Source organism: Dendropsophus ebraccatus, chromosome 7 (assembly GCF_027789765.1).
Source record: "Dendropsophus ebraccatus isolate aDenEbr1 chromosome 7, aDenEbr1.pat, whole genome shotgun sequence".
Taxonomy (NCBI): Eukaryota; Metazoa; Chordata; class Amphibia; order Anura; family Hylidae; genus Dendropsophus; species Dendropsophus ebraccatus.
In genome coordinates this window covers 65,751,762-65,777,305 of record NC_091460.1, presented here as the reverse complement: position 1 = coordinate 65,777,305, position 25,544 = coordinate 65,751,762, and the positions used below count along the sequence as shown (strand labels likewise).

Here is a 25,544-nt window from a genome sequence, read left to right as displayed (position 1 = left end):
GTTATCAACAGGTTAGATTCCTGCTGATAGTTCCCCTTTAAGAAAGGCCACTGCTCAGAATATGCTCTGTCATGAGGAAGTCTACAGTAAAAGAAGCGTATTAAATAGGGCCAAAGTAGATTCCAATCTCAATACAGTCTAAACATCTGCCTTCAGGAGACTGGACCTGGATTTCTGGTAAGTTCAGCTTTGTTTTACAGCATGATAACAACAAAAATAATGAATGTATATTACAAACTTGCTTTATTTCACATCTACTGTTGATCTACTTTTGAAAGTTGTAACGACAGTGCCACTTTAATAAAAACTTTGCAATCCAGGGGTGACATCTATTAACCCCTTAGCGTCCCATGACGTATCTGGTACGCCATGGTGACGCTGGGGGAGTTCAGAAAGGTCCAGGCCGGGACCCCGCTCTGAACGGCGCCGCTCCCGGCTGTTATCTGCAGCCGGGGAGCGCCTCTATTAGCTGACGCGGGTCCCGTTGCCGCACCAGCTAATTAAGCACTTCAATGCTTCAAACATGACAGCTGCATTAAAGTGCTATATACATTATCTCCTTGGTGTATACTGGGATGGATCTCCCCCCCTCGATGCGATGGCCTTTTACATAAAGTGGAAAAAGCAAAAGCGCAAAAACGAAAATTTGGCTTTGACCTTAAGGGGTTAATGTTATATGCCAATTTCCTGGCATAAAAAAGTCAGAAATTTTTACAGAAGTCCTGTGTTGCAGAAAAATTAGCAACTTTTTACGCCATGCTTGCCACTCTTTCAAATAATAATTGATTTAAATGAACCCTTTTACACATATATAGTTACGGATCCGTAAAAGGGCCTTGATCCGTGCTGCGACAAATACTGGCAGAGATCCACTGATTTTAATTACTGGGTCCATGCATATGCGGATGGGGACAGATACAGATTCAAATTCTGCCCGTAGTCCACAATAACGGACAGGATTACTAAGGATGACTATACTATATATAGGGCCTTAGTATGTGCAGTATAAATAAATGATTTAGCAGATTGTCTGCTAAAAATATGCAGAATGTGTGTGGTTACAATTGGGAATATTGTAGTTGTAAAAATGGCTGCCTGTCCCAGAAGGATACAACAAAGACATAAGGCCTCGCCCCTCATTCTCTCAGTACATGAGCTGACTGCCGCCATTAATGGATGGAAAGCGTTTCCCAGAAAATCAAATGATGCCTCATTACATCTGTGGTTCCTCTCCAGATCTGCATCACTGTAATGGGAAATATTATTTAGTGTTAGGGTAAAAGGAGAATCAGATATCCTGGTAATGAGCAGTTAACTACAGCATAATGTGAGCTGTAAATGATGTGTACATACACTGATAAGCTGAAGTTGTCAAAGCTTTACATGGTAAAGATCACAGTCCTATTGGCTATGTATGTGCGATTATATGTGATCATTAAAGGCTTGTCTCACGATTGTGTCTGCCAAACGCTAGACAGATACATTAAGGCTATTCATGATAGAGCACCCCAGCTGCTCCTTGTATTGTGCAGCTATATGGCTGGCTTCACACTGCCTTCAAACCGTGATAAAACGCCAACAAAAACATCATGGCTTTTTTTTATGCATAACACACTGCGTTTTCTTTGGTGTGGCGTTTTTCTCTCCTCTCTGGCGTTTTTGAGGCTCTTTGGTAGTTTTTCCAAAACACAGCATGCTGAAGGTGTAGCTCTTTTTTGCAAACTGTGGAGTTCTTCTCCCATAGACTTCAATGAGAATGTTATGATCCCCCAAAAACGCCATTGCTGTGTGTATAGCCTTTTTTATTTTTTTCAGGTGTTTTTGGTGCAGCAACTATCTCATGTGATGGCAGAGGAAAAGGAATTCCAGCACACAGAAACACCTGAGGGTGGGTTTACGCTAAGTTTTTGCAATCCGTATTTTTTTTGAAAAATGAATGAAAAAAACGGATGCACTTGTGTGCATTAGTTTTGGTCCATTTTTCCATTGACTTCCATTAAAAAGAAAATCCATTTTTTTTAACGGACACAGAAATTAGGTCAATTACGTTTTTGTGTACATAAAAAAAAAACGGATCTGTTCTGATCTTTAGTTTTTTTTTGTTATAATGAAAGTAAATGGAAAAATGGATCCAAACGGATGCACACAAATGCATCCAAAAACGGCTTGCAAAAATGTAGTGTGAAGCCAGAATAAAACACAAAGAAGGATTATCACACAAAGTTATAAACGCCAGAAAAAACACAAACACATAAAAAAAAAAAAGCCATGCGCCGCATTGGCAATTTTTCTGCCATTTATTTGAAGGCCAGAAAATTGCCCCCCCCCCCCCCCCAAAGTATGTGTGAGGGCACCCTAACTGTGTTATTAAGAGGGTTTATAGATCATCCGCATGTGCCTGTAATACATAAGAAAAAATTTAGGGCCCATTGTTCTCAATTGGACTGTTCACACTGGGGGAGATTTATCAAACATGGGATAAAGTGAAACTGGCTCAGTTGCCCCTAGCAACCAATCAGATTCCACCTTTTATTCCTCACAGTCTCTTTGGAAAATGAAAGGTGGAATCTGATTGGTTGCTAGGGGCAACTGTCCCCCACTGTCTGTATATTTATGGATCTGCAATGCGCAAAAATTGCTGCCACAAAAATTGCTGCCAAGCTCTATTACAGACCATAATTATTGCAATTGCAGCACAGATTGTCCAATAGAAGTCTATGCAAGCATCTGTAATTATTATGGGAAAAAAAAGTATGTAACATATGCAAATCTGAAAAAATATATTGCTGATCTGCAAAATATACGCATTACGGATCCATTAAAGACAATCTTTTTTCGGATAGCGGACGAAGATTGTGGACAATTGCAGACAACATATACCTTCCTGAAAAACCACTGAAAGTGTGAATGTAGCCTAAGGGATCATATCATTATCATTATCGGTGTATATTATATTCAATAGTTTCTTATCTGAATTATCTCTCTATGTGTAATCACTTGAAAACACTTTGATTGACTTAGGCTGGGTTCACAGTACGTATATTTCAGTCAGTATTGCAACCAAAACCAGGAGTGGATTAAAAACACAGAAAGGCTCTGTTCACACAATGTTGAAATTGAGTGGATGGCCGCCATTTAACAGTAAATAACGGCCATTATTTCAATATAACAGCCGTTGTTGTAAAATAGCAGCAAATATTTGCCATTAAATGGCGGCCATCCACTCAATTTCAACATTGTGTAAACAGAGCCTTTCTGTGTTTTTAATCCACTCCTGGTTTTGGTTGCAATACTGACTGAAATATACTGACTGAAATATACATATACTGACTGAAATATACGTAGTGTGAACGCAGCCTTAATCTGTATATACATATACCGGGTCGCAAATCGCTTGTGTGCTTGAAACTGTTGCTGCAGATAGATTAAATGCATCTGACACATAATATGTTGTGTACAGGACCATATATACCCTACAGTCCCTGATCAATGTGACTATATACAAATATTATTATTATTATTAGGAAAGAATAATCCTATGGGGACTACAGGTGGTACTATAGTCACTACTGATGGAAAAATGCCAAGAAGAAGAAGAAGAAAAGAAAACAGACCTGACAGTAGTGACTGCCCTATAGTGATTGTATCCATTAATATATATGTACAATGTATACAGCATGCTGCTGATCCACTGATACTGACATGAATGGAATCTTCAGAATTCGTGTTTCAATTCTAATTTGTTAAAAATACAAAATAAAAAAGGGAAACATAAAAAGGCTGTGAACCCTGAGAGGAGGAGGAGGAGGAGGAGGAGGAGGAGCAGCAGCAGTGAGCTGTCCGGATGAGTAAGGGTTAATAAACTGTAGCCCAGGCAGCAGCACCTGGTGAGGAGGAGCCAGCCCTGACACTTCCACATCCCCATCCACTGAACGTCAGCTAGCAGCAGCAGCCAATGGCCTCCAGCATCGTCCTGTACTGACCAGCAGCAGAGCACAACATGGAGCACATCAGGCTGCCCAAGGTTAGTACAAGAGGGAGGATGAGCATCCACTGCAGCCTTATCCCCAGCACATAGCAGTCACATCCTCCTCCTCTCCATCCTGCCTTGTGTTCTCCATTGCATGATGCTGCATGATGAGGAGGAGGGATAGGACTGATAACATGGAGCATCCTGTACTATGCTGTGTCTGCTGCGCAGGAGGGATGCAGGCCCTGGCTGTATAATCTGGGATTAGGAGGAGGAGGAGGATGGTGGTGGTGGTGATATCAGCAGGAGGTCATTGTTGCTATGTCCTCTCTCATTTGTTGTACTGGTCACTGGTTGTTTTTGTAGAATTTTAAGAAAGGGGATTACTCCTTCTCTGAATGTGCATGTTGCCTGTGTACATAGTAACCAATCTAATTAATATATATATATATATACAGTGCATCATTAAGATGATGATGGTAATAGTAATAACAATTCACTGGTGGGGTGCATGCATCTGTATCCGTCGGGGGGAATTGTGCAACAACAAAAAAACAAAAAAAGGTCCGAATGCAATACTGCTCAGTCTGGTAGTTTAGGCAGTTTGTCTTATATGAATCCTGATCTTACAGTGTAATGAAAGTGACATCATGATTTCAGCAAAAGTGATATGATTGGGGTTGCTGTCTAGTGAAGGTGACAGCCCCAGAGGTGACATCATTGGGGTATAGTCTAGTGGATTTGACATCATGAAATTAGCAGAGATTACATCATTGGGGTATAGTCTAGTGGAAGTGACATCATGACATTAGCAGAGGTGACATCATTGGGGTATAGTCTAGTGGAAGTGACATCATGACATTAGCAGAGGTGACATCATTGGGGTATAGTCTAGTGGAAGTGACATCATGACATTAGCAGAGGTGACATCATTGGGGTATGGTCTAGTGGAAGTGACATCATGACATTAGCAGAGGTGACATCATTGGGGTATGGTCTAGTGGAAGTGACATCATGACATTAGCAGAGGTGACATCATTGGGGTATGGTCTAGTGGAAGTGACATCATGACATTAGCAGAGGTGACATCATTGGGGTTGTTTACTGCTGGCAAGGTCAAGGTGACTCCCAGGCACTAGGTGAGGAACATCAGCGTACCCTTACAATATAGACTGACATACAATGGCACACCTGACGTGGCAGCATTGAATGGCAGTACTATGGGGTCAAGGGGGTTGGCTGCACATTGCACATGCTAACATCCCATCCCGCCCTGGTTCTTAGATTTCTTTTCTTTGTTGCTGTAACTTGTGTAAGGCAGTTCCAGCATTAGATACTAGCTGTAGATAATGCAGTATCCATATGTATGGGGATTACAGGGATGCGGATTACATGTATGTCTATGCCAGAGCAACGTACTACTAGTAAAGTGAAGGGAAAGAGGATTCCACCAGCCAGCTGACCATCCATTAGAGACGGTATGCAGGACACACTTGGTACAATATGTTTATACGATTGGGCATTGCAGGTAGATTGTTCTGTTGTCATTGGAAACCCAGGGTTAATCACATTGTAATAATCTTTCTGGAAAAAAAGCAGTTTCTCTTAGGTTATATTACTGTATTAACAGTATAGCTAGAAGGGCTTTGAACTGACATATGGCAGCTTCACCTTACATTGAAGTCTTTGTCACTTCAGCTGTTCTAATGCCAAATACTGCCAGCAGCTTCACTATCTCAAGGTTAGATTTGCTTTGCTGGCTCTTACGCATAGTATAGTTGCACACACTCTAGTGTTCTACCCACAATGTACCAAATAGAAATTAATGGGTCACCTTGTGCCACTTAACAGAAGAAAACACTGTATAAAAAATTCTTTCTGTACTGCAGTCTTACCAGTGATACCAGGACAGCTCTCGACCATCCACCAAAGCACTAAATGCTTATGAATGGGCTGCTTTTATTAGCAGAAAAGTTATACGATTTATATATCCAATGTAACCACATTGCAACTATCAATTTGTTTCCATTAGTTTTACTTCCATATGTCAGAGTTTAGTGAATAATTTATAGCTACTTATATTGACCATTTAATACATTCACAAGCAGCATTATTTTTTCTTTATCTGTATAGATTGTCTTGTCTCCGTCCATTTATGATGTGTTGTATCCATACAAGTTTATTTAGTTATAATTCCCATAAATACTCAGGATGTACATATACTGTAATATATTCCAAAAATTACCCTACATGTACAGCTGATCAGTGTGAGTTGTTCCTTAGAGGGCTCCCTGTACCCCCACAAACTGGAATTTTCTGGAATTTTAGCACCATGAATAAAACCACCTCCAGAATAGATATTGTGCTGGCGGATGGGAGCAGGGGAATGTCTAAAATCAGCATGGTAAAATATGAAAGTAAAGCACTCTCTGACCATACCCCGATGTCTTTCTAACTCCAGCTGGGGGAGGGGGGGGGGTCCTATTTACCCTGGGCAAAATAAAAGTAATTGTTTTATACTGTATTTCAATATTTTTATAGAAAATGTATATCATACATAGAAAAGAAAACCACAACTGGTGGTTAGCAGAAAAGCAATCAAACATAGCCCAGGCAGGGGCATAGACGAGCATAGTAACACAACATAAGAAGCAAGTAACAATACAACCAGTTACAACAGCAAAAAGAGGATAGGAGGCCATGTGGAACCAAAGTTGGTTCAACAGTATAAGGGCTCGATCTGCACCAAGAGGGTAACGTCTCTCACAGGCCCTTGAGGAGGAGAGGATCAGGAGGAGTAATAGGTACTATCAGACCAGCCAGACCACTGTGATTTAAAACCAGGGATGGTATGATGGAGAGTGGCATACATTTTTTCATAGGAGAAGGAGGAGTTGACCACGTACATGACCTCATTAATATGAAGGGTAGGCAGTCTGCCTTCAGAATATGCAAGATAACTGTTCTGATACTGGGGTGATAGGAATGGGCTCCCATTAGCAGTAAAGCAGTTTCAGGATTTAAGTCCAACTCTTGACCTATAACTTTCTCAGTCATGTAAAATGCAGCTTTCCTAAGAGGACAGATAACTGGGCACTGCCATAAAACATGCACAAGAGTTCCGCGTTGACCACAGTTCCTCCAGCCGAATGGTGAACTCATTGGGGGAGATTTATGAAAGGGTATAAATATACATCTGGTGTAAACTGCCCACAGCAACCAATCACAGCTCAACTTTCAGTTCTGGTAGAATAAAAGAGAAGCTATGATTGGTTGTTGTGGGCAGTTTACACTAGGTGTATATTTACACCCTTTCATAATTCTCTCCCATAGGGTATATAGAGTGTAAGGGCCCTATTACACGGGATGATTATCGTGCGGAAAATTTTTATATTCGAATTTGTTTGAATTTAAATGATAATCGTTCTGTGTGATTGCAGGCAGCGATCGAAAAATCGTTCGTATGTCATTAGTCATTGATTAACATCTGACCGTAAAATCAACATTAATCCGCCGATTATCGCTCTGTGTAATAGAGACAATGATTAGCCGATGACAACAATCATAGGCTGATCGTTGGTTTAGGTTTGCACTAGGGATGGTCCGAACCGAGTTCGTACGAACCCGAACCATCCGCAATGATTCCCGCTGTCTGCCCGCTCCGTGCAGCGGGCGGATCCAGTGGGAGGAACGCCTGGAAAACTGGGATACAGCCATAGCCATAGGCTGTATCCCAGTTTTCTAGGCGGTCCTCCCGCTGTATCCGCCCGCTGCACGGAGCGGGCAGACAGCGGTAATCCGATGCCGAGTGTTCAGGTTCACCCGAACCTCGGCTGGTTCGGACCATCCCTAGTTTGCACCTAAAATTGTTAGGCGCCGACTGCACATCGCTGCATGTAATAGCAATGCGTCGCCGATGGCTAACAATTGCCCAAACACCTGATACCTCTCCCCGCTCCCGGTGTTCTTTCCTGTGCTTTGCAGCTTCCCAGTCCCTGCGCCTGCAGCATCTGAGCGGCCGCTCACCCAATCACAGGGTGCGGCGATCCCAGCTGCTGCCGCTGGGACCGGGAAGCTGCGAAGCACAGGAGAGAAGACTGGAAGCAGGGAGAGGTAAGGTGTCAGGTGTTTGGGCAAGGGCTGCATGGACATCGCTAGCGATGGGAGCTTTAATATAAAACCTAAATATTGTCATCATATCCATCCGAAGGTCTTATCTGAAGGCTTGAGGAATACATTGTATAAAAGATAAGATAATATAAGTACAGTGGTACCTTGGTTTAAGAGAAATTTGGTTTAAGAGTTTTTTTTTAAATTGTGACTTGGTTCAAGAGCATTGCTTTGGTTTAAGAGCTCCCTGTACTGGGTGGGAGCGCAAGTAGGGGAGAGGGGCATGGTCTGCATAGCGGGGTCTACAGCCCTGTACTTTGAGCCAGGAAGTCTCCCTCACCTTCCAAATCATAGCAGATCCACCTCAGGCTGGGGCTTACATCAGGGGACTGTGGAAGTAATCTCTCCATAGCTGTAACCCCTCTCTCCCCGGATAGAGAGTGCTGCATGTATGTGCCCACATAACCCCTGCTCATTCCTTCATGCTCCCTGCAGTCTCTGTCAGCCCTTGTGTTTCCCATCTTCTCCATTACTGTACAGTAACTTATAATATCACATGTTCTGCTGTATCTAAATGTTTGTTTAATTTGTTTTACATGTTTTTCAGGATAATAAATATTTATTTTTGGGGTGTGGAACCAATTGTCTGCAATTTTATAATTTCTTATGGGAAATGTGGCTTTGGTTTAAGAGTGGATTTGGACTACAAGCACCGCCCCGAAACAAATTATGCTCGTAATCCAAGGCACCACTGTAATGGGTTCTACTCCAGTTTCAACCTGAATACAGGCAACTACCCACATTGGAGATATGTTATTACTCTCTAAAGATTAGCTAAAAGGAGAAGTCCGGCGAAAATTTTTATTTAAAGGGGAACTCCTGCAAAAGCATAACGCATTACTTACCTGTCTATCCCAGTTTTGAAACTACCAAAAATCCATTTGTTTGGGGTTTTTTGTTCTGTTTTGTGTTTCTGTCCTTCCTGGTTGAGCAGTTTCCAGAATGCAATGCTTTCCCTTAGCTGATTAACACAGACCCCCCCATCACAATCAGTAAAATTAGTGCTGCACCTGCTTCTGGCCGGACAAAGATGGTGAATCACTCAGGGGATTGGGGGATCCAGCCAAGCCTCCTGTGACATCACGCCCTGCCTCCTGTGACATCACGCCCTGCGCTCCGCAAACACACACAATGTGAGACAGAGGCATGAAATATTTGTCTCCTAAGGTGGGAGAGCAGTGGGAGCAGGAGACAATGTGAATTGGCACAGAGGCCATTTTTTTCACTTCCTGGATTTCTATCAGCAACCAGTGTGGCAAAACCGCACAGATACGGTAATACATTGTATAGACACATCTATATAACTTTTAATGTACTTTTAATAGAAAACAAGTTTTTCTTATCCGGAGTTCCCCTTTAAGTATTGTATTGCCCCCCCAAGAGTTATACAAATTACCTATATACACTTATTATGGGAAATGCTTATAAAGTGCTTATTTCCCTGCACTTTCTACTGCATCAAGGCTTCACTTCCTGGATAAAATGGTGATGTCACGACCCAACTCCCAGAGCTGTGCGGGCTGTGGCTGCTGGAGACGCTGATGGCAGGGGGACACTGAGGGACACAGGGCACTGGAGGGACACTGAGCATCCCTCTGCCATCATCCTCTCCAGCAGCCACAGCCCGCACAGCTCTGGGAGTCCGGTTGTGACATCACCATTTTATCCAGGAAGTGAAGCCTTGATGCAGCAGTAAGTGCAGGAAAAAAACAATTTATGTGCATTTCCTGTAATAAGTGTATATTGGAGATTTGTATAACTTTTAAGCGGCAATACAATACTTTAATAAAAATTTTCACCGGACTTTTCCTTTAAAATTACAAACTACTAGAGGCAGAAGATGCACCAGATCTGTTTCATGATATGACGTACATGAAATATCTTGGTAGACAATCATGTTACTTTTCTTGCTTTTTGATTTGCTGTTTTGCAAACAAATTAGGCCATATTCAAACGTGGTGGTTCTGTTGTGGATTTTTGGGGGGAGTGGATTTCACACAGTGAATCCATTATATATGTTACTGGTAAGTTAGATTTTAAAAACACCATCACAACCTGTGAAATCTTGCTGTGGATTGGCAGCAGGTTTTCACGTATTACATGATTACTAGCCTAAGGGTGCCTTCACGTACAGTATCGCAGCGAATTTCAGCTTCGAGTTCCGCAGTGGTGCTGTGTGCCGTCATTCCCTATGGCACTACATTCTCATAGGGGTTTTCATTCCACTGCATGAATGTAGCCCCTGCCCCCTTAACCCATCGCTTCCCTGTTAATACATTACCCGTCTGAGCTCCGGCCTGCTTCTCTGGCTCCCGGCTCCCTGACGTCCTGCATCAGTGGGACAGCACACCGATTGGCTGAGCGGGACGTTAGGGAGCCAGAGTGCAGACAGGTAATGTATTAACAGGGCAGCGGTGGGTTTAGGGGACAGGGGAGACTGGTACATAATATCACAGCCTGAAATTGGCTGCAATGCTGTACATGTGAAGGCACCCTAAATCGATTTTCCCATCTCAGCTAACATAGTTAATGTTGTAGGGATTGTCAAGTTAAATATTTTTGCAAAAAAAATAAATTTAGCAAACTCGCCTCCTTATATACTCGCTCTTTTCCTCCCATTGTTAATATAAGTATATGCAAAAAATGTGATAGGTGCATCAGAGATATTACTGTTTTTAGCACACAGAGGTAGTAGGTAACCTAGTTATTGTCCTAAAAAAACACTTTTAACCTTTCAGCCTTAGGGCCCTATTCCACCGGAGGATTATTGTTCAGATTATCTTTTAATCGTTCAAATCTAAACGATAATCGTTCGGTTGAAATGCAGTTAACAATTAACGACCAAACGAGAAATCGTTGATCGCTTTATAAGACCTGGACCTATTTTTATCGTTGCTCGTTCGCAAAACATTCGCAAATCGTTCGCATTGAATAAGACATTGTTCGGTCATTCGCAATAGATACGAACGCAATAGCGAATAAATAGCGAAGAAAAAACTATCGCAATTACGATTATAAGTAACGATTATCGTTCCATGGAAATGAGTGAACGTTTTCAGGTCTTTCGCAATAGCGGTCGTTTGAGATCGTTAACGATTATGCAAACGATAACCGTCCGGTCGAATTACTATGAAATCACTGCTGGTTCATATACATTGAAGGCCGGATGTCTTGTCTATAAAGCTGGTCATATACATGGTTATTTGAGAACCTAGTCACTAACCGCTATCAGCACATTTGCTTGGCTGAGCCTTTATTACTGGGAAGGAGATAAGTTACTGCCAGACATCTCCTGGGAGTACAATGACAAAGCACAATAGAGAACACTGGGTAGAATCTTCCCAAAAAAAAAAAGTCTATTTTGAGCTAAAATTTATCACATCCATAGAAAGCTAGAAAGACATGTACGTGTCCCATATATCCAGTGGGTACGACTTATTGAATGAAATGTATGGAAAGGATGAAGTTTAACAAAAATAAAAGTTTTTCTACTTTGCCAAAAACCTACACAGATGTCCAGATATTCATTTCAAGGATATACATCCTTATACTCTCTTAGGCTGGGTTTACATATATCTGGCGGTCCGGCATCCTTCTTTTGTGACAACTGATGGCAGAAATACATCAGTTGTCCTATCCTTTTTTACATTAAACATCAAGGCCAGATCAGAGAACGCTGACGTACGGCATGTCCGGCAATCCGGTGGCACTATTAACACGCCAGATGCTTTAAACTGTCCCATTGAAATGAATATGATCAGTTCAAGGATCCATTTCCTGCTTCTGCTCCCTTACACTTTTCTCCTGCGCTGGAAGGAAATGTCGCCAGATCGCCAGGTGAATGTAAACCTTAATTAAACCTTAATTAAAAATGTAATAAAACTGGCAAAGTAACACAATGGGTTGTTGGAATCAGTTGAAACCTTATATGTGTGAATGTAATGATGACATATGCAAGTGATTACAATAGTAGGCTATAATCACACACTATCAAAATGGTGACCGTTTTTATTTGACGGTCGCCATTTAACGACCTGAGGGTTGATACAGTCACAAGGGAATTATTCCGAGTAGTCTAGTGTGCAGCTCTTATTCTATGATATCATGGTTGTGTGGCTAGTGGCTCTGCATTTTTCCTTTATTCACACTGGTGCCATTTGTCCATCCACAATTTACTTTCACAACAGCAGCACAAGACCAGTTTACAACCTGCACATCTTAAAAAAATTGTATCACTCACAAAAGCCAATGTTTATCCCTTTATGCAACTCTAATAAAATCCAATTTTTTCCCATTACAGCAGCAAGGTATATGTTCGGCTAGTCGATCACATAGGATGTGGTCATAATAAAGTTACTTGCCTATGTATGTGATTGTAATAATGCACAAGGAGAAAATCTGTAATATGCAACACAACATTTATGTAATGGGAGACGAATGTTACGACATGAGCCCTGGAAGACTATGGGACATGGTCAGTAACCCTATTGATAATGGGCAGTAACCCTAACCCATGGACAGTAACCCTATTGATAATGGGCAGTAACCCTAACCCATGGACAGTAACCCTATTGCTAATGGGTAATGTCTTTGTTTAGATTTTCTCTGTAGTTTACAGTAAGGTTAATATGAGTCTACAACAGGGATGGGGAACCATTGGCACACCAGTTACTCCAAAACTACAATGCCCACCTTGTACAAAACCACTTTGGCTGTCAAGACATTATGGGCATCGTGGTTTTGCAACAGCTGGAGGGCCTTAAAGGGGTAGTGCGGCACTCAGAAATTATTTACAGAATAACACACATTACAAAGTTATACAACTTTGTAATGTATTTTATGTCTGTGAATCGCCCCGTTCCCCGTGTCCCCCCACCCCCACCCGTGTACCCGGAAGTGTTAGTGCATTATACATTACCTGATCTGTGTAGAGGGCCGTCCGCCATCTTGTGCCAAACTTCATCTTTGGACAGACGGCCGAGTCGCTGCCGCCTGTCCCCCCTCCGCCGCGTCACAACTGTGCTCAGCCAATCGCGGCTGAGCATCGGATGACGCTGCAGAGGGCGGTCGGCATTTGGGACAGTCAGAGCTGTTCGCCGCCCGCCCGAAGAAGACGTCGCTCGCTGAAGATCGGAGACTGGTGTCGGCACGTGACAGGTGAGTATAGCGCACCACACTTCCGGGTACACGGGTGGGGGTGGTGGGGCACGGGGAAGGGGGCCATTCACAGACATAACATACATTACAAAGTTGTATAACTTTGTAATGTGTGTTAGTCTGTGAATAATTCTTTACCGCCGCACTACCCCTTTAAGTTCCTCATCCTTGGACTAGAATGTAAGAATACAATCTTTTGGGTCAGAGGGTTTGTCATTCAGTTGAATTTCAGTACTTGAGGACAGTGGAGGATAAAGATGGACATTTTGCAACAGTTGTTGGTTAAATGTATGTTGAGCTAACAGCTATCTCTTCCAGTTACGTCATACACATAAACATTCAGCATGGCTGAATATACATGTGTTATCAATAGAGAGTGAAGGGGGTAAGTAGCTATCACATAGCTCTGACATAGTTACTCTCTAGTCTCTAGGTTTTTATGATTTAAGACCATATTTTATGGAACTTTTATTTTTGTAAATGTCACTGTGTTATTATCATGATGTCAGCTTGCCATAGAGCAGGCGGACACAGTCATGGCAATGTAAGCATTTACCTTAGATTACCAGCTATGCCAGAGAGTTATTGGATGAAACAGTTTGTAATCTTGCTAGTTACAAGGAGGCTGTTAAATTAGGTATCTGTTTGTTCAGCATTGCCACTGCTGTTAAGCCTCCTTCTACTCCATGGCACTGTTCTGCAATAGTACAGGCTATAAACCTGGCACTGACTGGCTTAGACTTGGACACCCAGCACTAGGCTTGATTTATGCATAGCTCCCCCAAGCCTATCAGGTCAGATAAGTCAGTGGCATCCAAGGGCACCAGGTGAAAACCCAAATCACTTATATTTTAACCTGCCACAGCTTCAGGAACATCATTTACTGTAGGTTACAACCCCGTTTAGACTATTTTTAGGCCTTAGCCAGGGATAGATCTACATGGTGACATCGGTTTACCCAATTTGTTATCTTACCATACTACAGACAAGGTATTATGTGTGGTATCTGTGTGTTAGAGAAATGACAAGCCCTGTATAGTATATAAAAAAGCATTAGAAGAAGGCTTAAACACGTTTAAGGAAAGAAAAGAAGTAAAGTTGTCCTCAGAGTGTATGAGCCCTATGACATCGCCAGTACATCTGAAGATACAGTTGTAAAATACAAGAAGGTCCCATGTGTACATGTAGTGACACTATAGTCAAGAATCTGCTAGGGAGGTGAGATCATGAATACCATAAAGAAGTGGTAAAGATCAATGACACTATTGATTTATGGTGTTTTAAAGTGGTTCTGTCATTGAAAACCCTCTTTCATGAATTTCCTTAGGTATAACCTTACCACTTCTTGTGTTTTACAGTTAGAAGATAGTCACACAACACATAAAGGCCCTATTACACCAAGCAATTATTGGGCCTTATTTGGCCAATTATCGACTGTTATGGCTGATAATCACTTGGTGTAATAGCTCCTGCTAAAAGGCAACGATGAGCCAATATACATGATAATGGCTGATAATCGGCCAAATACAGCTGATTATCACTTGGTGTAAGAGGGCCTTAAAGTGACACTGTCACCTCCTTTGTGCATTCTGACATCTCTACACAGGTGTAAAGGGTAAGGCCCCGTTCCCACTGAGGAAAGGTAGCGGAATTCCGCAACGGAATTGTCCGCCGCGGAATGCCGTTAGCCTCCCGCTCATAATGGGAGTCTATGGGAGGCGCGCGCTCCTGCTCTGTACGCGCTGAAGAATGAACATGTTCATTCTTCAGCGCGGACAGGGCAGGAGCGCGCGCCTCCCATAGACTCCCATTATGAGCGGGAGGCTAACGGCATTCCGCGGCGGAAAATTCCGTCGCGGAATTCCGCTACCTTTCCTCAGTGGGAACGGGGCCTAAATGTAGCATTTTTTATACCTTATTTCATATCATATGTCATGGTGTTTGTTCAAGTAAAAAGTGTCCTTTTATCAACTGCAGATTGTATTAAGTGGGCGTGGCCTTGCGGCATTAGTGCCACTTAGACCCGCCCACAACACCACAGTTGGCCCCGCCCCCTCGCCAGCCTTTGGAACAGGCTGGCCGAAAGGTCTAGACCCCACCCCTTTACATCAGCCAACAAATGGGCGTCAAGGGGGTGGGGCCAACGGGGCGGGACTAAGTGGCGCTAATGCCGTTGTGGGGGGGGCTAAGTGCCGCTAATGCCGCGAGGCCACGCCCACTTAATACAATCTGCAGTTGATAAAAGGACACTTTTTACTTGAACAAACACCATGACGTATGATATGAAATAAGGTATGAAAAACGCTAAATTTACCCTTTACACCTGTGTAGAGATGCCAGAATGCACAAAGGGGGTGACAGTGTCACTTTAAGTTTAGAAACTTGGAAAGTTACTGAACACTCTGTAGATTGTTAAAACCCGCATAGTAAAGGTATATTCACATGTGACAGGTTAGTTGCAGAAGTTTCCACAACAAATGGATAGGACTGGTTTTCAGTAGCATAACTTTCTGCAATGAGTCTCCTAAGCTTGAATATACCCCTAGGCTCTGTTCACATTTGCATCAGAAGCTCGGCTGGGACCCTACAGTGCAGATTCCAGTATATTTGACAATACAAATACTGTAGTACTGCATGTTAATGGACCCTACATCATTGACAGTAAAGTCAATCATCACCAATTCTAAGACTGTGTATACTTAGACTAGACAGTCTAATGATGCACTAGATTTTTAACCAAAGTCTGACACCTTGGCTAGTCTAATCTGATAGTTGGCCTAGTCTTAAACCAAAATGTGTGCCTGGAAGTGAAGAAGGTTTCATTAAAATTAATGTGAGCTTCTTGTCAGGACCCACCACACTGTCTGTGGTTCAGAGAGAATTTTGGCACAGTGCTGGACATGGGTACATGTTACATCATGAAATAAGCTCATTGTTCCTATTTTTCCCATTGTAGGTTGAAAATGTCCGCCTGCTTGACCGGATATCTTCCAGAAAGCCAGTCCTGGGAACCCTGTATCTCACAGCTACGCATGTCATTTTTGTGGAAAATATCTCAGAAACTCGCAAGGAAACTTGGGTTTGTTAACATGTCATTTGTATTTTATGTAAAATATTTGATTCACCTTTTACTTAAAGTGGTTGCCTCGGGAGCAGAAAGGTATCACCTGTCTGACCCTTTCTGCTCCACTCAGCAGGTTTCAAAAGTATAATTTCCAAGGTGAGAGGGGGAGCAGGTACCAAGTCGCAATCACTGCATGCAGGAGAAACTACGCCCAGTAGCTGCATCATATTAACATAACATTTATTTGGTCTTGCTTGCATGTGATGACTGCGACTTGATAACCACCCCTTCATAGTAAACTGTCATACCAGGCACCGTCACAGCTAATTGTATGGCGCTGTATGTGATAAACAGCAAAGACATTCACTAGAACACCTTGGTACCTCCAGATTGGTGATGGGCAGGGGTGCTGAGAGTAGAACTCCCATATTTGTAAATCACTTTATTTACCAAAAATTACTCCTTACTCCAAAAAAACAGCTCTAAAATTTTGGCCACTAGGTGTCTCCCTTCCCTGCAATATGCTGTTCACTTCTTCTGTTAAGGGAAACCTGTCTCTAGCAACAGCTAGATCAGAACAGAACACAGATCATAACAGAGCCATTGTGCCCAATGAAGATAAAATACACTGAAAGGTAAATCAAGGCTTCCCTCTCACATCTAACTACCCATAAATTTCGGGATAGCTGTCCCTTGTGTAAATACCAGTGTACCAACTGCTGTCTGACCACAGTGCATCATTGTAATCTCCCCCTCCCTTTGGCTTCTCGGCAGCAGTTAAAATCCTAGATACCTACATTCCATCTATAATGCTGTACTGTATAAATCATCCCAGCGCACTGTGCCATCCTTTTCAATCTAGTGCATTTTCATTGGTACTATATCATGGCATAGCAGAGAAAATACTGGTATTCTCTGTGGCCAGAGAAATAAAAAAAGAAAGCCCTGTGTGTGTACTGTTACAAAACATAACAGTTCCAGTCCTGTCTCCTGGTTAGAGATGAGCGAACTGGGTTGGGGTTCAAGTCGATCCGAACCGGAACGTTAGGTATTTGATTAGCGGGGGCTGCTGAACTTGGATAAAGCTATAAGGTTGTCTGGAAAACATGGATACAGCCAATGACTATATCCATGATTTCCACATAGCCTTAGGGCTTTATCCAAGTTCAGCAGCCACCGCTAATCAAATGCCGAAAGTTCGGGTTCGGATCGACTCGAGCATGCTCGAGGTTCGCTCATCTCAACTCCTGGTGAGAAAGAGAAATTACTGTGAATCATGGAGGGCACTCTCTAAGGCTTAATAACAGCAGTGCGAAAACTAAAATACACTGGCATACTCTGAAAGGTTAATGAAACAAAACTGGTACACTTTATATAAGTAGTACATGCAAGTAGAGAGGGGTTAGTCCTGCGCGTATGGCATTTGAGTATCGGTGGCTGAAGAAGTTGGATGCTGCCCTAAAGGCTGCCTGGAAAACATGGATACAGTAATATTAAAAAATAAACTAGTGTTTATTTGTCCATTTCTCCGGTTTTAGGAGTATTTGCATCTTATAAGATGTTTGTCACTACACATGGCTTCTGCGCTTCTAATCAAGGCTTATTTATCAATGAAATGTAATAAAATATATGGAATTGGAGGGAATTTTAATTTCTTACATTCCAAAAATTATATATTTTTTTATTTGGTTGCATTAAACATGGATGTTGACTTTGTGTAATCTCTCTCTATATATGTGGTTCATATGCCAGGTGACGTCTTTTCATACTTTTTTTAGTGTTATAACAAGTTTGTGATGTATTTTATATTTATAGATTCTCCATAGTCTGATTTCTGCCATTGAGAAACAAGCAACAACTGCTTCAGGTTGCCCTTTACTCCTCCGCTGCAAAAACTTTCAGATCATACAGCTCATCATCCCTCAGGAAAGAGATTGCCATGATATTTACATATCTCTGGCCAGACTCTCACGACCAGGTATTATACAAGTAGGGGTTCAATAATAGTGCACAGATTAAACCAAAGCATTACAGTAAAGTTAAAGCGTAACTGTCATTTCAGGCTCATTTTTCTGAAAACATTAAATATCAACAGTACAAGCGATTTTAAGAAACTCTGTAATAGGTTTTATGTACTAAAAGAGTTTCTTTCTGCACTGAAAAAGCAATCTCCCAGCCTCCCCCCTCACATCAAATGAAGCAGGATTTCTGTCTCCATTATGTGGCTATGGAGAGGGGAGGGGCTGTTAGGAGTGACTGAGCACGGAGGATTTCTGCAAAGCACAACACCCTGCAATCTTCTCTCAGTAAGTTCATAGATAAGCACTGACCTTTCTGACACCTGAATTTAGCGTTTTAGGTGCCCATAGAGTCTACAAACAGCTGACCTTCATGTCACCTCTTCCGGCTCCCTCATCTCCCCCAGCCCCTCCCCCCTTCATAGGCTTACAATTGAGAGAGCAGAACCCGTCTTCACTGGCTTCTCTGTAATGAAGACGTGTTTGCCTGATAATGCACAGATAAGAAGTCAGGGGGGGAGGCTGGGAGATTGCTTCTTGAGTACAGAAGGAGGCTTTTTTGGCTGATGAAACCTATTACAGAGTTTCTTAAAATCGCTTATACTACTGATTTCTGCAATTAAAAAAAACATGACAGTTACGCTTTAAATATTAGTATGTTGATATGAGAAATTCACTGAACCCCTTGGTTGAAATGTCCATAGTCTTAAATTGGAGCATCCACTGATCTCATTAGGATCAACCAACAATCTAATGTACTTGGGACAGCTAATTGCTGAAGCATCCACCAATACATCTGCATGCATTAGTAGACAGTCTACCTTTAATGTAGTTTTCTGGGCTGAAATGACTGATGGCCCATCTCCAGGATAAGCCGTCAATCGCTGATCAGTGGAGTGCTAACACCTGGCATCCTTGCCAATCAGCTGCTTGGATTGGCCAAGAAGTCTTCATTGTATGGTGGTGGTGTTGTGTTATTGCAGATCAGCTCCTATGGAAGTGAATAGAAGCTGAGCTGCAGTAATGCAACGCCACCACTGCACATGGCTTCCGGCCTTGTATAATGTGTATAATGTTCAGCACCAAACAGATGATCGGTAGGTGTGCTGAGTGTCGCAACCCCATTGATCAGCGATTGATTGCTTATTCTGCGGATTGGCTATAAAATAATTTCAGCCTGTAAAACCCCTTTAGCAAGGATGTCACACTTCAGATTTCTACCTGTCTAATCCTATGCTTTTCTGGAGGAAGTCATCACCAAGTTGCCTGGCAGGCGCTTATCATCCACTACCGATAGAGTGTTTAATGGGGGAGTTGGTGGCAACAGCAGCCAAATGATTGCTCAGAGAGCGGTATAATATATTAGGCCAGCTTTACACACAGTAAATGCTTATTTGTTATGTTTACTCTGAAGGACTTTGCCTACAGCTATACAGGTGTTCATGCTGCTTTGTCATATGAACCCCAAGAGTATATATCTATTTTAAAGAAACAGATTGATATATTTGTAATCTGCATCACTGAGCAACCAGAATGCATCTCTGCCTCTTACCCCAATACTTGTACTGTCAGCGCTTGACTGTTCCTTGCTCCACCGTGAGTGGTTGAGAGCCGCGGGGGGGGGGGGGGGGGGTTCTCGGGGCGCGGAGAGGTGCAGGGGGGGGGGCTGCCTGGGTGATCGCTAGATCGTACGGGCAGCCCATAGCAGATAGCAGCGGTCTCCTATTCCACAGAGCGACGGCAGCAGATCGCTGCTATATGAGTCGTTTGTCTTTCAACATGAAAGACAAACGACTACAACGATCAGCCGACATCATTAGCGATAATCGTTCCGTGTAATAGAGCCTCAATACCTCAATCGTCACAATATGTTGGTACAATATAACAAAAAAAAAAGTTTTTTTAAATGAACAAAAAGAAATTAAAAATGATTATACACAAAGGCTCAAACACAGATAGGAACTTGTAAGACTTCAGTTTAACCACAAAATAGAACAACAAACTTATAGTGTAGTAGAATTGTGGCCAAAGAAATGTAATATACAATAATATATTAATTTGACGTTGAAAAATAGGATTTTTTTAAGGTGCATAAAAAATAAACTTTGGTTTCGGGGCAATATAATGGATCCCGGCCAACGTATCTTATTACCTCAGTGTTTATGAACTTGTAGTCAATTACTTTTTTTTTTTTGCTTTTAATAAAATTAGGTTGACCTGTTGTATCCACATTTTTCTTGAGATTAGCTTTGGGATAGTGTAGGTTTTCTAATAATATCAAGTAGAACTCCAGATTCCTAGACCTTTTTGATTTTTAGGTTAGAAATTACATCATCCAAATTTATTTTGCCTTTTTGTGACCTAGGCACTTTTATACTGTTATTAATATTTCTATATGAACTCTTCTTTTTCAGTCAAGTATGAAGAGCTGTATTGCTTTTCTTTCAATCCAAAACTGGACAAGGCTGAGCGGGAGGAAGGATGGAGGCTAATTGACTTAAAAGATGAATATATCCGAATGGGAGTACCTAAAAGCATGTGGCAGCTCAGTGATGTCAATCGTGACTATCGTGTAAGTATAGACTATCAGCTGGTAGCTCCAATCATATATATCGGAGTCAAAAGATTTTTAACAATAGTAGTCAAAAAAATTGTATGATGGTTCCTGAGCACCTGAATTTGCCAGTTTGTGGGTGCATGTGGCTGTCTTGTATGGTGCCATCATCTTGTTTACTAGAAGACACTTACAGAAGGCACAGTGGTAGGACTGAGAGAAAATACTGGTATAGACACTCCATGAACATGTAACAAACCAAAATTGCCTATAGCTTCCAAGCAAGCCGATTATGGTTATAACCTGCCATTCTTAGAAATACTGTGAACTTTTAAGTTTTAAGAGTTTTTCAGTTTTGAGATTTTAATCTGGTCATACACATGAAATAATGGTGGTTTGTCAGTTACCACCAAATCACTGTCTATGTCATCCGACAGCAGAGCAGATGAATTTTGTTGATTATTTGCCACTATAAGTAAGATCACTATGTTATTTTTCTTACACTGATCTTCTAGTCCAGTCTGACATGTTCCAAGTTCAACTATAGCGTGGCCATCCTAAGTCGCATGTGTATGGCCAACTTTAAGACAATCATCTTACCCAGCTTTCCCAACTTTTAGCTTCTGTAGTTTCACCTATCTTAGTGAAAAGTATAGGATCGGATGGATTGAGGTGTGATCTGTCCAATCACTGTTCCTGTCAGTGTGAGGTATCAAGGACTTTTGGATTGTACCTTATTTTTCTGTAGATTAGACAGATAACTCATGTAACATGTCACTTATTTTCATGGTGGTTTTCTGTTCCCCACTGAAGTCATTTGGAGCATGGTATTTCACTTGACACTGTGTAGTCTTTGATGCGGAAATCAGGGCTTTTTCTCCATTACAAATTACACGGTTACAAGTCATTTGAACCTACCCTAAGACGATATCAAAGTGTAACACATAGTTCATGTATTCAGTATTAGGCTGGGTTCACACTACGTATATTTCAGTCAGTATTGTGGTCCTCATATTGCAGCCAAAACCAGGAGTGGATTGAAAACACAGAAAGGCTCTGTTCACACAATGTTGAAATTGAGTGGATGGCCATCATTTAATGGCAAATATTTGCTGTTATTTTAAATTATTAAAATAATGGAAGTTATTTACTGTTATATGGCGGCCATCCACTTAATTTCAACATTATGTGAACAGAGCCTTTCTGTGTTTTCAATCCACTCCTGGTTGAGGTTGCAAAATTGTGACCAAATACTGACTGAAATATACTGTGTGTAAACCCAGCCTAACAGATTTATCTAACAGTAAATCTCCTTTGCAGCCTTTTTATGTATAATATAAAGTATAGTTCTACAAGAATAAAGTAACTGTCTTTCAGGTGTGTGACACATATCCGACTGACCTGTACGTCCCTAAACCTGCCAGCGTGCCCATCATTGTTGGAAGCTCTAAATTCAGGAGCCGAGGCCGGTTTCCCACTCTGTCCTATTATTGCCAAGATAACAATGTAAGCATAAAACAATACATTGTATTATTATTATGTGAATTTATTTTTGTATCTGGTAACTAGTTTAACGTCAGTGACCATGAAATAACTCAGCAAATCTTACAGCACCTATACTCTTGCAATAGCTGTCAGCTGTCAACTGTTCCTTAGGGTGTCGGCTATCTCTTCTGACCTATACGTGCACATGAACATTCATCTGCCTCGTGTCCTATATGGAGAGGGGATGGGTGAATCACAACGAGATGGCTTATCTCTCTCAGAACAATAGGGTGAAATCCAGCATGCCTGACCCTTGTCTCACTTGGTTTATTCATTTGGGGGAGAGTCAAGAGGCCATATATACACTCAGTCAAACATTTGTCTAACTTGTATGGACACCTTTAAGGTCGCCATATATTTTGGCCATCAGTATAAAGCGTATGGGTGCCTCACGAGTCTCCACCAATAGAAGATGTCGGTGGAGATAGGGATCGGGCGTGATGGATTTTTACCCCTTTTCGAAGAGCTAAACCACCACCACAGCTGTCTGGCTGAGGCTTTTCCCTCCTCCAAATAGAGAACACATGAACATTCAACTGTGTATATGGGGAGGACAGGATAGTTTTTGAAGGTGTGTAGGCATCTTTAGTCTATGACCTCCAATTGCCCTGTCAGAGCATGGTTGGTGTCATATCAGGACAAACCTGCTAAAATTATATGTTCAAGCAGGCTCTATTGCAGTGTTCATAGAGGTTTTAAGAAATCAATATAATATATGTGTGCTTGCAGATGAGCCATGTTCCCTTATAGATTCCTATATGCCACAAACGAAGACAGAACTACTTAGGGCCTGGATTCAGATTGGGGGTGGTGGTGGGGGGGGCAGGATTTTGAGTGATCTCACTACTACTCCTGTCATTCACATCCTTTTGAACAATTTCTGCATGACAACACTCTACACCTAGAGACTCTGACTACTCTGCTTAATAAGAGGAGCTTATCATCAATCAGTAATAATAGGAAGGACAGGTAATTTATTGGATGCACTGCAGTAATAACTTATTTCAATAACATGAGTAACCAGTCCTTTTTATTTGTATTTAATGCTTCTTTTTCCTGCAGGCCTCCATATGTCGAAGTAGTCAACCCCTATCTGGCTTCAGTGCTCGCTGTCTTGAAGATGAGCAGATGTTACAGGCGATAAAAAAGGCAAATCCAGGAAGTGATTTCCTTTATGTTGTCGATACCCGACCAAAAGTAAGTGTGTTATTTTAAAAAGCAACTAAAAGTGAGGTGAGCCTCATATGGGCCAAATATAAATCAGTGGAGGCTGAAAGCTGGAATATGGTTCCATATTACTGCAGCCTTTGTCTTACAGGTCCATTATAGATTAGGATAAAGCTTTTAGGTCCAATACGTCTGATGGTGTGAATCATACCTAGTACACTCATACTGCTGAAATGCAGATGACAGCTCTCATTGCATGGTGATTCAGCTATGTCAGCCATAAATATAATCAGACACAGTTCAGCAGAGATTATGGATAAAATAAAATATTCATGGAGGGGGTGGTTATCATTTTGAATAAACTGGGGTTGTAGAGGGTGTATTTCCTGGATCCCAACCCTATATGGTTCAGAAAGGCCCTTTGAACTCACTTAATGTACAGAAGACAATCTGATGTTAAAGATGCATACATTTCCAATACTATATAAATTGCACATTGTTTGTCAAAGCCATACACGGCCATATCTACAGTTAACAATGAAATGCCTGAATAAGAGCAACACAATGAAATGAATAGATGAGCTGCAGATGAATCCTTGTTTGTATAACCTTTCATCCTCATTCCTTTTACACGTTGCTTTGTTAGATAGGAAGTGCTGCCACCCAATGTCTTCTCTATGTTATGCACTCACCATTTCTGCTTTTCCTCTTTTCTGTGGAAGTCAATGTATGGTTCATCTGTACAATGTAGTGACTGATTCCATTAATATGCTACTGTAGCTACCATTGCTGTGGAGAAGCATACAAGGCCTAAGGTGTGCAACTGTTTGGCCCTTGTGAACAGGAATGCATCTTTTTTTTGCTAATTTGTTGTTCAAGGTTTAATGCTAACATTTTCCCACCATTGTAGTTCCCCCCCTAACAGCGATAGTCCTAATGCCTCCATGGAGTAACAGTCTTGTGTCCTTACAGCTACGACCCATGTTTAGTGCCAGCCCAAAGCTCCCAGCAATATTAACTACAGTGCATGAAAGTTATCCCTGCTCCCTATTACTGCTGATCACATTGTGGAGCATTGTGATGTGTGCCCTTAAAGTGACACTGTCACCCCCTTTGTTCATTTTGACATCTCTACACAGGTGTAAAGGGTAAATTTAGTGTTTTTCATACCTTATTTCATATCATATGTCATGGTGCTTGTTCAAGTAAAAAGTGTCCTTTTATCATCTGCAGATTGTATTAAGTGGGCGTGGCCTCGCGGCACTAGCGCCACATAACCCCGCCCACAACGGCACAATTGGCCCCGCCCCCTCGCCGGCCATTGGAACAGGCTGGCCGAAAGGTCTAGACTCCACCCCCTTTACGTTGGACAACCAATGGGCGTCAAGGGGGCGGGGCCAACCGTGCCGTTGTGGGCGGGGTTATGTGGCGCTAGTGCCGCGAGACCACGCCCACTTAATACAATCTGCAGTTGATAAAAGGACACTTTTTACTTGAACAAGCACCATGACGTATGATATGAAATAAGATATGAAAAACACTAAATTTACCCTTTACACCTGTGTAGAGATGTCAGAATGCACTAAGGGGGTGACAGTGTCACTTTAAGCATATAGGTGCACTCACCTACCTGTCTGTCTTAATCCTTCATAAGAGCTCTGAGCTCAGTCATGTCATACAATATAATAGGCGGCTGGCATGATTGACACCAGGTGACTTTGTTTTTGTGGCACACTATACTATTGGCAAAGTGCGCCTCATAAAGTACAGACAGGTACAGGGACTCACATCTATCCCAGGACTCCATGGTCCTGTACAGAGGTGCACTGTATGCAATGCCATTCACTTTACATTTGCTGAGCTGGGTGCAAGAGAAAGGTACTGAGCAGGAGGTGGCTG

The 25,544-nt window shown here is 41.9% G+C and overlaps 1 protein-coding gene across 1 annotated transcript in view; it reads left to right on the top strand.

Moving 5' to 3' along the window:
- Window positions 1–3,920: 3,920 nt before the first annotated feature.
- MTMR7 (myotubularin related protein 7) overlaps window positions 3,921–25,544 on the top strand; it is a 36,941-nt gene continuing 15,317 nt past the window's right edge. The window contains exons 1-6 of the mRNA XM_069976553.1: window positions 3,921–4,024; window positions 16,254–16,376; window positions 18,177–18,339; window positions 20,794–20,951; window positions 22,311–22,439; window positions 23,541–23,675. Of these exons, the coding sequence (XP_069832654.1) occupies window positions 4,001–4,024; window positions 16,254–16,376; window positions 18,177–18,339; window positions 20,794–20,951; window positions 22,311–22,439; window positions 23,541–23,675 (732 nt within the window). The 5' untranslated portion in view covers window positions 3,921–4,000. The remainder of the gene's footprint in view (window positions 4,025–16,253; window positions 16,377–18,176; window positions 18,340–20,793; window positions 20,952–22,310; window positions 22,440–23,540; window positions 23,676–25,544) is intronic.